At 34.0% G+C, this 13,925-nt stretch overlaps 1 protein-coding gene and 1 long non-coding RNA gene across 2 annotated transcripts; both read left to right on the forward strand.

Moving 5' to 3' along the window:
- Positions 1-303: 303 nt before the first annotated feature.
- LOC134244542 (uncharacterized) lies at positions 304-8,568 on the forward strand. The gene is made up of 3 exons (XR_009987240.1): positions 304-897; positions 6,861-6,952; positions 8,257-8,568. It is a non-coding gene; the product is annotated as an uncharacterized LOC134244542 (long non-coding RNA).
- Positions 8,569-9,554: 986 nt separating this feature from the next.
- LOC134244537 (uncharacterized) lies at positions 9,555-13,579 on the forward strand. Its single transcript, XM_062726797.1, has 2 exons — positions 9,555-9,873; positions 10,503-13,579. The coding sequence occupies exons 1-2, from the start codon at positions 9,848-9,850 to the stop codon at positions 12,544-12,546; spliced, it is 2,070 nt and encodes a 689-aa protein (XP_062582781.1). The 5' UTR covers positions 9,555-9,847; the 3' UTR covers positions 12,547-13,579.
- The last annotated feature ends 346 nt before the right edge of the window (positions 13,580-13,925 follow it).

A 13,925-nucleotide genomic window follows, 5' to 3' on the forward strand; every position in this document is an offset into this window, starting at 1 on the left:
AAATTTATTTTATTGTATAGCAATATAGCATGTTGTTATACCATCTGGCACAACTGTCAACACAAAACTTTTATTAATTGATAGTTAATTCTTTCAATTAAAAAAAATCATGGAAATGAAAAATAAATCAACTGATGATTCAGGCACGTAGCATCGTTTTTAAAGGGGGAGCCAGACGATTGTTTTGTTTTTTTTTTTTTTTTTTTTAATTATTTGGCCTGGAGAAGTTGATAAGCACAAAATACATTGCCCAAATACGCAAGTTTCTATATTCGGAAATGCTATTTTGATGGGGGGGGGGGCAACTTTTTCTTATGCCGACTTCTTACTGTACCATTTTGGGGTATAATATACTGCATTTTCTTTATATTACTTTACCATAGTATTAACTTGGTAGAGGAGGGGGGATTTAGCTGTATTTCAATGAATATTTTTTATAGAAAACTGAGTAATGTTGGTATCTTACATATGCTTGTAACAGTAAATTAATTATGAGAAAAAAAATTAATTAGAACAAGACCAGATTGAGCAGTTAATATACAGTTGATATAAGTAGATTTGAAAATTCCAATTAGAAAAATAATAAATCTACTGCAGTTGGGTTATCATCTTTTCGGCCTTTTAGTGAACACTAGGTCAAAGTCAATTCGGCCTTTTAGTCCACACTTTGTCAAAATCAAATGAGCGCTTTGTAAGAAGACCACCGTCATGATGATGGAAGTAAGAAGTTTTAAAACTAAACTTTATTTTAACAAGGGTTAATTCACGCAGGTTTTTAAATCAGTTTGATTGATTTAGCGTGTGTGAATTACTCCATTAACATCATCCCCAAAAGTTCCATTGGAATTCTGCTGTCAGTGTCTGAAGAAATGAATATGTGTACGAGACTGGAGTGATGTAAGTATATCAGGTCCAGTACTGGACCTGTATATTACTCAGCTGTTACTAGCCCATTACACTGTGCATGCTATGAATTTGATTGGGGTTATTTCTTGCAAAATGGAATCAAGGATCTCTATGTGGTAGATATTACCACAGAGACTGAAGATTTTTTGGGATGTAAACATGGTCAATTTTTTTTTATAACGTTTATTAGTTTTTTGTCTTACCCAAGGGAGGAGGAATATGTTTTAGCATGGATAGCTTTTTCCCACAAGTTGCAACTTTGTCTGCTAGGATGTCACATATCAGTTAGATTTTAATGTCACATTGTGCCTGTCTAAGGTTAATCAAGTTCAAGTTCAGTGTATTTTTATGGATACTAATAAAAGTTCGGTCTGACATTTGGAATAAATTAAAAAATGAAGCCCTAAATGGGGGGAGGGGGATTTATGTTCTTTTATGGGTACTCACAAGGGTGGATCTGATCAACTGCTGCAGTGGTATAGATGTAAAATCTCTATCTTTCTTTTTAAAAAAATGTGAACCAAAAATTATAACGTCAAAATCAAAGAACCAATCATATGATATTTATGGAAGTACCTTATGGAATCATAATTTTTTTTTCTGTATCATGTGAATTATTCATATTTGGTGAAATGTTGTTATAAAAGCCATGATAGCATATACGACATATTTTGTGAAATATGAAAGACCTATCATATGTCATTAAAATGTAATGTAGCACCACTTTTTTGAATTAGGTCAAACATGAAGGTAAATATTAAGGTGTCAGATATAGCATGCACAGAAATATCATGTCACAGATAATGCACATGTAAAATATGAAACCCTATCTCTTTTAAATCAAAAGTCAAAAGGATTTTTGAAAAGTAGGTCATACTTCAAGGTCAAGGTACCATGGTCAAAAATCATTATTAGTTAAAAACATAGTTACATGTACTAGTTCATTATGAAAGGAATTACCACAGGGAATGCATGTATAATCTGAACATGTCGAAAGCCCTATCTCATCTCATTCAAAAGTTATGACCAAGGTTTTAAGTTTTTGTGACAGATGAGTAGACAAACAGACTTACAGATGACATATGATTAGATTCAATTATTAATTATCATGAAATCTTGCATTTGATAAAAAGGATGACAAAAATCAATAGAACCACTAACCACTAAAAGGGATTGACTGACCTTGACATGATGTTGCACATACCCGGTAGATGCTTTTTATAAAAATTTAGGTCTTCTTTTAAATAATTAACAATAATTTATATTTAGGAAGTTTAAGTAGCTGACAGAATAAAAAATATATCAAGTTTGACATACATTTAGATCTATTTCAATGCAAAAGCAATATCGATCAATATCGCCTGACTGCATTATGCAGAATGAAAATTCAGTTCTCTAAAGGTCATACGCAACATACCGGTAGTTTGAACTTTATTAGGATCTTCCCTGGAGTTTCAGAGTTTCACTTAATGAAGGACCTGGGTACAATACTTTGAATGTCTTATATGGATTTGTACACCTCTTCTAAAAGTATGTTTGATGAAAAAGAAATCTGGAAATTATGTTCTGTAATTTTGCCCCCGGATCGAAAGATCGGGGGTATATTGTTTTTGTCCTGCCTCTCTGTCTGTCTGTCTGTTTGTCCCCCAACTTTAACCTAGCCCATAACTATTGAGTGGTAGGGGCTATGGCTTTCATAATTCATAGGTGTGTTACTTGTGACATAACCTTTCTTTGGGTACCACCAAATTTGACCTCTTGACCTTGACCTTGGAGTTTGACCTACTTTTATTAGTCCCCTACCGGGGGGGGGGGCTATAGGTTTCCTCTGCGTCTGTCTAGCTGTCTGTCCCCGTCAGTCTGTCCCACTTGGTTTTCCACACTTTTTTTTCTAAATGCTTGCAGATATTGAGCTGAATTTTGGTATGTGAGTGTCTTAATGAGTTACAGATCAAGTTTGAATTTTGCTTTGCTTCATTGATTTTTGACAGAATTAGGGCATTTTGAATATTTTTTCATAATCGCTTAATTGAGATCAGATTCTAACTGCGCTAACTTCCGATTGTCGACAAAAATATGAAGCGAGGAAAGGACGGTGGAGAAATGAGTTGAATTTTCGTCTTAATGTGGATTATTTTATTAGTTTTAAGGCATTTACAACTTGAAAATCTTTCAGTTTTACCTTGGACAAGACTTTTGCATATTATAAAATGACATCCAGAAGAAAAAGGGGAACCCGGTAGGGGACATGAATTGCTTATGCAATGCTCTCAAAATGCTTGTTCTATTTGTTATCAACTTTAACTTAAGCCATAACTTTTGAACAGATCAAGAAAGAGACTTCATATATAAAATGCATAGACTCCACTAATTAAGCACTTTCAACTGACACCAAGGACAATGACCTTTTGACCCTGACTGTGACCTATATGCTAAAATTAGATTTTTCGAACTTTCAGTATAACTTTTAAACAATAGGAGATAGAGACTTGATATACTAGTCAAAATTTCTAAGTCCCCAGGCAAGTTTTTGCTTTATACCGCTTTTAAATTGAATTATTTTAACAGTATTACTTAATAAGTATACAGGATAATAAAATAGCAAAATAATTTTTCCTCACTTGATTTATTTTATTGAAGCACTTTAACACAATATGCAGAAACGTTAAGGCACCCTAGAATTAAAAATTCACAACGTTTAATACTGCATTATTCTCCATTCAAACGAATTCAAATCAAGACAACCGTTCCTCAAAGAGTTCACACTATTTAAGAAAAACTATTTCATTGAATGTTTTTCCATGTGGATACTAGGTCGTCCTCTAGTTCCGCTAAATACTGCTGCTGGGAAAGCTGTTTCACACTCCGGTCTTTCTGCTTCCATACATGCTATTTAGGGTTGAGATTAGGAAGACAAGGGGGCTTATCGAAATTGTCTGTGCCTTGTCAACAATAGTTACTTAACGTCTTCTTACATGTATTCCCCACTTCTCCAGTTTGACATTGAGGGGAGGGCACTTCCGGTTCCGGTTCCATTGATTTTTCCGGATAAACTCTAGGATGATTTTGTGGTGTTTGTTGAAATCTAGCAATTTTTAACGGTTAAAAGGAATTCAGGTGCGCTTTGTAGGTTTTCCGGGTGGTAATTATAAAGGTTTTAAGTAAAATAAAGTCATACAGTGAAGAAAAACAGAACTTTTGTTTACTACGACCAGCTTAGGCCATTTCAACTTCACTTTCACATTGTTGTGTGGACATACACCGCATTTTTAGGTCACCTGAGTACACTCAGGTGACCTATTGCTATCCGTTTTCGTCCGTCGTCGTGCGTTAACATTTGAACATTTTCAGCTTCTTCTCTGCAACCACTGAACCAGTTTCAACCAAATTTGGCACAAAGCATCTATGGGTGAAGGGGAACAAAAATTATGAATTTCATGATCCCTGCCCCCCAGGGGCCTGAGGGGTGGGGCCAAAACCACTAAAATTAATGCAATCTTTAAAAATCTTCTTCTTTACTTCTGGGCATCAAGCAGTCAAACTGTTTGCATGATTGTAATCAGCAATGAGTCCTCTACCAAAATTGTGAAATTCATGGCCCTGGGGTCAGGGGTTCTAGTGCTAGGGCGGGGCTAAATAAGTAGGTAGTGAAAATGCATTATTTCTATGAAAATCTTCTTCTCTGCTCCTGGGTATTAAACAAACTAACTAAGTACATAGTTATGATGAGCAAGAGTGCCTTTACCAAAATTGTGAATTTTATGACCCCAGGGTCAGGGGTTCTAGTGTAAGGGTGGGGCTCTATTGATTATGTAGTGAAAATACAGGAATTCTTTGAAAATCTTCTTTTCTGCTCCTGGGTATTAAATAAATTAACTAAAGGCATAGTTATGATGAGCAAGAGTGCCTCTACCAAAATTGTGAATTTTATGGCCCCAGGATCAGGGGTTCTGGTGTTTGGGCGGGGCTCTTATTGATTATATAGTGAAAATACATGAATTCTTTGAAAATCTTCTTCTCTGCTCCTGGGTATTAAATAAATTAACTAAAGACATAGTTATGATGAGCAAGAGTGCCTCTACCAAAATTGTGAATTTTATGGCCCCAGGATCAGGGGTTCTGGTGTTAGGGTGGGGCTCTATTGATTATATAGTGAAAATACAGGAATTCTTTGAAAATCTTCTTCTCTGCTCCTGGGTATTAAATAAACTAACTAAGTGCTTAGTTATGGTGAGCAAGAGTATCTCTACCAAAATTGTGAATTTTATGGCCCCAGGACTAGGGGTTCCGGTATTATAGGGGGGGGAGGCTCTATTGATTATATAGTGAAAATACATGAATTCTTTGAAAATCTTCTTCTCTGCTCCTGGATATAAAATAAACTAAATAAGTACATAATTATGATGAGCAAGAGTGCCTCTACCAAAATTTTGAATTTTATTGCCCCAGGGTCAGGGGTTCTAGTGCTAGGGCGGGGCTCTATTGATTATATAGTGAAAATACATGAATTCTTTGAAAATCTTCTTCTCTGCTCCTGGGTATTAAATAAACTAACTAAGTGCATAGTTATGATGAGCAAGAGTGCCTCTACCAAAATTATGAATTTTATGGCCCCAGGGTCAGGGGATTTGGTGTTAGGGCGGGGCTCTATAGATTATATAGTGAAAATACATTAAATTTTTAAAAATTTTCTTCTCTGCTCTAGGGTATTAAGCAGATGAACTACCTATATAGTTATGATGGACAAGGGCCCTAATCTTCCAGAATTGTGAACTTCAAGGCCCCAGGGTCAGGGGCACCATAGAGGGGGGGACTGTACTTATATACTGAAAATGAATGAATGGTTTGAAATCTGCTCCATGGTATTAATCAAATATCAAGGCCTAAGGATCAGGGGTTCATGTGTGGTAGGGGCACTACTGATTATTGCTGAATATAACTGATTAGTTGAAATGCATTTTTTGTTCCCCTACCTTGTGTATGGGTATTTAGTAAACAAACTAAGCAACTGCTAAGTGTATTGTTATGATGAATTAAATTCAATCACTGGAAAGTTGTTGCATAATGCTCAGGCGACCTATAAGGCCCATGGGCCTCTTGTATTCAAACATTTTCTGTTTTTCGTTATCAATAAAAGATGGAGAACACATGGAAGTAAAAAATATTAAGAATAAACCCGAAAAACATATGGAATTTGAACTTCATGCTTTTCAACAAAAACGGTCACGGTCGAGTAATTACACATTCGATTACAATTTTTTTTACCTTGACAGGTAAGTATTGCAAATGAAAGGCATATTTGTAAGCAACTAGTAAATTGAAGGTTAGGTTTTTAAAATTTTGAAAAAATAAAAGTGGGGACTTAGAAATTTTGACAAGTATATTTGGTATGCCTACTTCAGTAGTTAAGTGCTTTCAAACGACACCGAGGTCAATGACCTTGTGACCTTGACTGTAACCTTTATGCTAAGAATAGATTTTTCAAACTTTGTTGCTGTGGGGGCACAGTGTTTCACATACACATCTTGTTTTTGTATATTTCTTTGAATAATGCAAACATTTTCACAATTTGATATTTTTTCAAAACCCCTAGTAACACTAAATTAGAAACATAAAGAATTATTGTTCACTTCCAACATATAAATTCTAACATTAATTATAGTGAACATAATGTATGTAAAAACTTAATTGATTTGTTATCCAATGTAGTTTTAATAGTCAAGCTGATGGATGTGATCATGGTGATAGGGATACATTTCAAAAACTGGTGTAAATAAAGCACCGTAGTATTAAGCTTTGAATGCATTGATAAAAATGTCTTATTTCATCATATTCATTACATGTACCTGGGGTTTTTTTTTTTTTTTGCCGGTAGGTGGTTATTTCAGTTAGGTTAATAAAGAGAAACATACGAGATGTAATTAAATTTCATTCTTATATATTCATTCATAAAGATGATGAAGATACCCAACATAATGATTAAAAGATAAAGAGAATAAATCAGATTGGTGATCAATATCCAAAAGACAGGATGGTGGATCTAAAGGTAATGGGTTCCAATATTTTCCTTTGTTTATTGCATGGTTTTGAATTTCACATTCACCCCAGACAAATCAAAATGAGTTATTTGTAGGTTGATCTAATTAAGAGGCTTTATCTTTTTGATTATGGCTATTTGATTTCAAACAGTTTGCTTATAAGTCATGTGATATCATGGTCCAAAGTTATGAGTGGTGGATCCAAGGGGAGTTGATATTGAATTTTTAATTACTTATCATGCTTATTGTAGATCATCATAACATATACTAATAATTATTGCGCATTTATTTAAACATTTAAGTAACCTTTCTTTGTGTGATAAGTGATGGACCAAAGGCATGTATATTTCACCAGTAATTGTTTTGATAGTTGAGGTGGATCCAAGGGGGTGGATAGATATATTTTTAAATACATGTATTAATTTAAAATTTTGTAATGTGTCAAAGGAATCAATAATAATCATGTGATGTTTATGGTTAATTGATTTTAAACATTTAACTTATATATCATGTGTGATCAAAATCTAAACTTATAAGTGGTGGATCCAAGGGGGTGGATATTAATCTTTTTTAAATATTTGTGGTGGGTGCAGGATCAAAGAATATTAATGATCAATGATTGTGGTTAATTTATATCAGCATTTAGCTTATATGTCATGTTTGATCATGATCTTAATTTTAAAGTGATGGGTCCAAGGGGGAGTGGATGTATAAGTAGAAATTTTAGCGAGGATTTAATTTTAGCATTATTAGCGAGGGTGCCAAGATCGCTAAAATTGAATATCGCTAAAAATTAATTGCGTTTTATTTGTAATAGCTTCTTTAATGTGTACTTAAAAATCGCTAAAATAACATCTCGCTAAAAATAGATTACCAGTTTTTAAGGACAAATCGCTAAATTTGTGTCTCGCTAAAATTTCTACTTATACGGTATTTATGTTATATAGTAGTTGTGGTTGATCCAAGGGGAGTGGATATTAATTTTAAATACATGTATTTGTGATGGGTAAAAGGATATTAATGATTATAGGCTTATAGCTAATTGATTTCAAACATTAAGATTATATGTCATGTATGATCAAGATCTAAACTTATAAGTGGTGGATCCATGGGGAGTGGATATTAATTTTATTTTTTTTTAAATATTTGTTGTGGATCAAAGGATATAAATGATTATGGCTAACTGATTTCAACATTAAGCTTATATGCCATGTGTGATCATGGTCTTAACTTACATTAGTGGTGGATCCTTGAGGAGTAAATTTTTTATTTTAAAATATTTGTGGTGGATCAAAGGATTTTTTTATTATAGTTTTTTAAAAAAGAAGAATTGCTGTCCATCCAAGTGTTTACAGAAGATTCCCACTAATGCAGTTTTTTTCCATCAGGAAGCAGTTTTGGAAACTGGTCATTACTCAACAGAATCAGGAGATTTCAGTATTGTATGCAAACAAAGATAAGACAGTGTCACTCGCACAAATTTAAGTCCCCTTTCGGTTGATTGTACTTTTTCTTAACAAATAAAAATCAGTATCTCAGACACTCCTCTTCTCTTGGCAAGTCATTTGGTTGAGTTTTCTCTGGCAATAGGATTTGTTTATGACCCTCACTTTAATTAAAATGGCTCTACAAAAGCAGTTAAACAATGGATATATAGCAGTCAGTTTTGCATTGTTATGCCTCTAGATCTGCCTCATAAAAAATAATTTGAATTTGTATATGATTGAAGATAAAATGCTTCATAAAGTATATTCAGACATTGCATTCTTATCCCATTATTCCCATATCTGCTTATTTATTTATCCCATGGGATTAAAAATACCCAGTATTATGTACTTTGCAGGATTTTTAATCCTAAGAAGGGCAAATATGGGATTTTTAATCCTATGTCGCCTATTATGGGAGAAAAAATCCCATGGGAGAAAAAATCCCTCAAAGATTTTTTTCTCCCATGGGATTTTGGTGGGATTTTTGGTGGGATGAAAAATCCTGCCATTCTCCCATGGGATTTTAGGTTTTGACAGAGGTTTATGAGAAAACTACTACAATGTGGAAGTTGAGATTGACATGATGAGGTAAGAATAAAAAATCCCACCAAAATATAGAAAAAAATCTAATGTAGGTCTTTTCGAAAGGGTACCTAAAAGTCCGGACTTTGTCGTGTCCGGACTTAAATGTCGCAGTGTTATATTCAGTATATAAGTAGAACTCCCCTCCCCCGGGGTTGTGACATACAATGACGGATGAAAACAGATAGCAACAGGTCACCTGAGTGACTCTCATCAATACCTAACAGCATCATAATGAAGTTTGATGAAAATATCTTTTTAAAAACTGAGCTTTGAACAGAGATAAATGCAAAGTGTGACAAAAGGACAGAAGACAGACGTAACACACACTAAATATGCCGAAGCAATAATCACATTGGGACATAAAAACCATTCTATCCTATTGTTCTACAGTTTTTCTTTATATTTAAGGACAAAACTAATCCCATAGCTGGAAATATTTTAAGCCAAAGTTCAAGTGTTATTAATTTCAAGTCTGTATCAGAAAATTACATCGGAAGCAACAAGAGTCCAAAATATACATACAGGAAATGACATTGATGACTTGAGTTATATTGGGTAATAAGGAAATTAAACATTTTGATGAAATTTGATTCAGTAAGAAAGTTTCCATATTCCTAAGCAGAGTTAACTGAGATACGTCTACAATATTATATTCACTTGTCATATTAGAATTGTAGATGTCTGAGCTTGACCCCCAATACCTCCTTGTCTAACCAAACTTTGCACCTCAGGTTAAATCTGAGATTTCATGCTAGCCTACAGATCAGCAGAAAGGATTGTGACTTCATACTAGCCTACACATTTAGCAGAAAGGAATATCCGCCACCAAAAATGGACACAATTAGAAGCTCACAAACGTAAGTTTTAATGACAAAAATTTATTAAACCAAAAACAATTCCTTAATCATCTGAATCAGTGTACTAGTAATTTGTTGACAGTAAAATTGGTTTTAACTTTTTACACCACTGAATTTAAAATATATACCTTAGACAATTTCAGTTATAAATTTCACTATTTAAAATAAATGAATGATTTAGTTGTGTTGAAAAGTAAATGATTCAGTTGAGGAAGTTTTTTTTTATTTTATGATTTACATGTATGAATGTAAAATTCTTTTTTTAATTAAGAGAAAACATACACTGTCAACATTTCTTTTTAATAAAACATAATAGTTTATTAAGCTTATCAATTACTGTATATCTGGAAAATTTTATGTCATTTTTAGTTTGGGAATTCGGGTCAAAATGGTGTTGATTAATTTTTACATTTCAAAATTTTGCGATGTACCACTGCTTTGTTTATATTTTCTTATTGGTATTTATTTTTAAGAAAAATATTTTTGCGAATGCAATGAACTCACAAATTTGCTAAAAATTTATCTACAGCAAAAATTTCCAGATTTACGATGTGATAATTATATTATAGTTTTACAAAAGGGAAACATTAATTAAACAAGAATATAAATTCCACTTTAATCATTCTCAGTACTAAAGCCATACAACGGATATCAGAGTCGGTGTTTGTGGGACTGTGTTATATAGTGGGGAACTCACAACTGGTGACCATGAGGAGAGATGTGATGGAAATCATGGAGAAGGTGAGAAATCAAGTGAAAAAAAGATATGAGTACAGTGTGATGGTGAGTGGAAGTTATGGAGAAGGATTCAGACTGAAAGGATCTGATGTGGACATTATGGGGTGGTTTAATGATCTCAGTGTGATCTGGGACTTATCTCAGTCTCAGTATTACAACACACAAAGACAAACACTGATGCTCTGTGACTGTTCTGATAGTCCACCAGGATTTACTTTGTTATATTTACTGTCACCAAGCAGGTTCAGAACAATCCAGAGAGCACGTGTTAGAATGAATAACAGATATTATGTATCTAGTTCTAAATACAGACAGTACTCTTTATCTGCATCACTAACTGCACCTTGTAACCTAACGCCACATGGACCCTGTGTCAGTGGAACATCTGGAATACTAGAATATGATTATGCCACCTGTTTTGTTAGTGACTTTTGGCCTCCTTCTGCCTCCTCATGGATAGACAGATGTCACTCATGGCCCCAGCCTCATGTTGTTGATGATATAGTGAAAAATGGATGTCACTTTGTAGCAATTGGACATAAGATAGGAAATCATGAAGATCATGAATGGAGAATTTCTTTCTCCCAAGCTGAAAAAAAACTTGTGTTTGTAATGAATCACTGTCAATTCTTAACTTACGGCTTACTTAAATTGATCTTAACAGAAATAATTAACAATGGAGTAGGTGATGATGATAAATTACTGTGTTCCTATCACATGAAGACGGCAATTTTCTGGGTGATTCAACAAAATACAATACCTCACTGGTGTCCACAAAATCTCCTGGGGGGTTTCTGGGTCTGTTTTAAACTCATCCTCAAATGGGTTTATGAGGGGGTCTGTCCTAACTTTTTTATTCCAGAAAACAACATGTTTCTGAGTAAAGTTTTTGGCATGAAACAACATCAATTAATTATAAGACTGTCTGAGTTGTATGAGAAGGGTTTAGCATTCCTGCAACACAGTCCCTCCATTAGGTCTTATATTATAGATGTTTTACAAAACCCCAGAAACTCCATCTGTACAGATGTTCATACTCTGATTTCTGAGGCTGAATTTGATAGATATCTATTTGGTGAAATACTACATCATTGCATTACACCAGACAAATTGGACATACCAAGCTGCATTAGATATCTACATACAATAGAACAGATGATAGGTTCACCCCTCCTGAGACAGTATCAAGTCCTCAAGCTACAGATTATCACTGCCAGGCTCCTTCAGTACACTGCTTTTATATTTCACATGGAAACTTACACACCTGACAACAAACTGGGTTATAGAGCTGACAAAATGACCTGTCACATGCTGAAATTAGCAGCCAAGTTTGGCTGTATTACAGATATGCTGTACATAGCCATGTATTATTACAAGACACTAAGATACACGGAAACTTTATCTATTATAGAGATGATCAAGGTCAAGTTAGCACAGCCATATGCGATGCATATAAATAATGTAGATAAAGAGATGTATACTGAGGCTGTGGGGGGACAGTCCTGGTCTACAAAGATGAGACAGGCTGTAGCAGAGAATGTCAGACTTTACAATAGCATCCTTTACATCAGTGAACTGAAACCAGAACTACAGTCTGCTCTACAGAACAACTGGAAATTATTATTTGTACCATCCTTGGTACTGTTATACATGCTAGAGATCTTGTGCTACAGACATGTAGACACAATGCGAGTACAAACAGCTCTAGATGATCTACAGACCCTAGTTCACTATGATCAGGGACAGTTCATACATTCAAATTACAGCGACATGTCGTGGCAGATTCTGGGAATCTGTCAACAGGTGACAGGGAACCTCCAGGCTGCTCTTTACTCATACCAACAATCCCTCAGACAACACCCATTTAACAACATACGAACAGCTACAGAAATGAGAATACAGAGAGTATGCCAATGGATTCCCTTAACTAATTAACTATCAGGATATATTTGTAAGAGTTCACGGATAGAGATTATCATTTACATATCCTCCTCTAATTTCATATTTTCATTTCTGCCTTATTTATTACATGTAATATAAAGCTAATAACTAGTCTATAATAAAATGAAAGAAGCACCACTACTTATCATAATTATACACTTAGCATGCATACTCTACTAAGTTACTTAATACCTAAAGTTAGATCAGAGTAATAAAGAGAAAATGCATTTCAACTTTATAACCATTTGTGCAACCCACTACACAGGGTCAACTGAACCTGGGGCCACATATTTCAAAATTATTTTTATCACAAATTTCATTTGACTAATACCACAGAACAGATTTCATACCTGTAACCATTAATTTATTTTCAGACTACAATTGAGCTTCATTTATACGGACGCTTTGGTTCGTAGTCAATTTGTCCAGTCATGTGAAACGTCCGGATATATGAATTACCAGTTAAACAAGACAAAATAATGTTAAAAAAAATCCATTCCGATGAAAAATCGTCCAGATACTGAAGCATCCGGATATCTGTGTTTTAAATCTAAAGTAAACAATATCTTAGGTATTTCATAATTATATTATTGTTAAAATATTCAACTATTTTTAAAATTTTAAATTGGACTTCTTTGATAGCAAATTGCTTAATTGAAAACACACCTCTTGCTTTCACTGGGCAACATAACAAGTATCATTTTTAACCATCTGCCTTCCTTCACTATAACGACCAATCCAATTATTGATTGAATTTATAGGAAGTCATTTGTTTTAATAAACTGTGTACAAATTATCATACATTACTTTTAAGTGATTTGTAAGATTTACAATAAATTTTACAGTCCATTTTTAAACGAGTACAACTGAGACAGCCATTTTCGTCACAAGTGACCTACATAGTGACGTCATTTTCACATTGTGACGTCACAAACAAGGAGCAAACTTTATTCAGTATTTGCTATTTATAGAACTTGTGTATGGCTATGTGTGTACCTAATTGTTTTCCAATTTGAAATGAGGTTTTGTGATATAAAGATAGTTCGGGAATTTTTTGATCACCCCTCATAGATGGGAAGAATTTTCTACATAGCTCCTAATATTATAAAGCCATGTTGCTTTTATTTGTGTATGCAAGTATATACCTATTTGTACAGGATTCTCTGATATATTCAATGAATATGAAGCAGAGAGAATTGAAAATTTAGAAGTTACGCACCAAAGGCAAACAATGTCAGTCCTATGTACATCATGCTAGCATTGTAGGCAAAGGCCATAAACACAAAGGCAGGGATAAGCATCATCATTCCTTGAAATTGCAAATATTAGTCTTAATTGCATAGTAAAATTAAGAAATGCTTCAAATTTAAAAT

Source organism: Saccostrea cucullata, unplaced genomic scaffold (genome assembly GCF_032062105.1).
Source record: "Saccostrea cucullata isolate Sc308-1 unplaced genomic scaffold, CSIRO_AGI_Scuc_v1 ctg294, whole genome shotgun sequence".
Taxonomy (NCBI): Eukaryota; Metazoa; Mollusca; class Bivalvia; order Ostreida; family Ostreidae; genus Saccostrea; species Saccostrea cuccullata.

What these genes read in the sequence shown, in the direction of transcription:
- LOC134244537 (XM_062726797.1), top strand. Translation starts at nt 9,848, where the DNA reads ATGGACACAATTAGAAGCTCACAAAC. An exon ending in ACAATTAGAAGCTCACAAAC is followed by an intron (nt 9,874 to 10,502) that starts GTAAGTTTTAAT and finishes AATCATTCTCAG; the next exon opens with TACTAAAGCCATACAACGGA.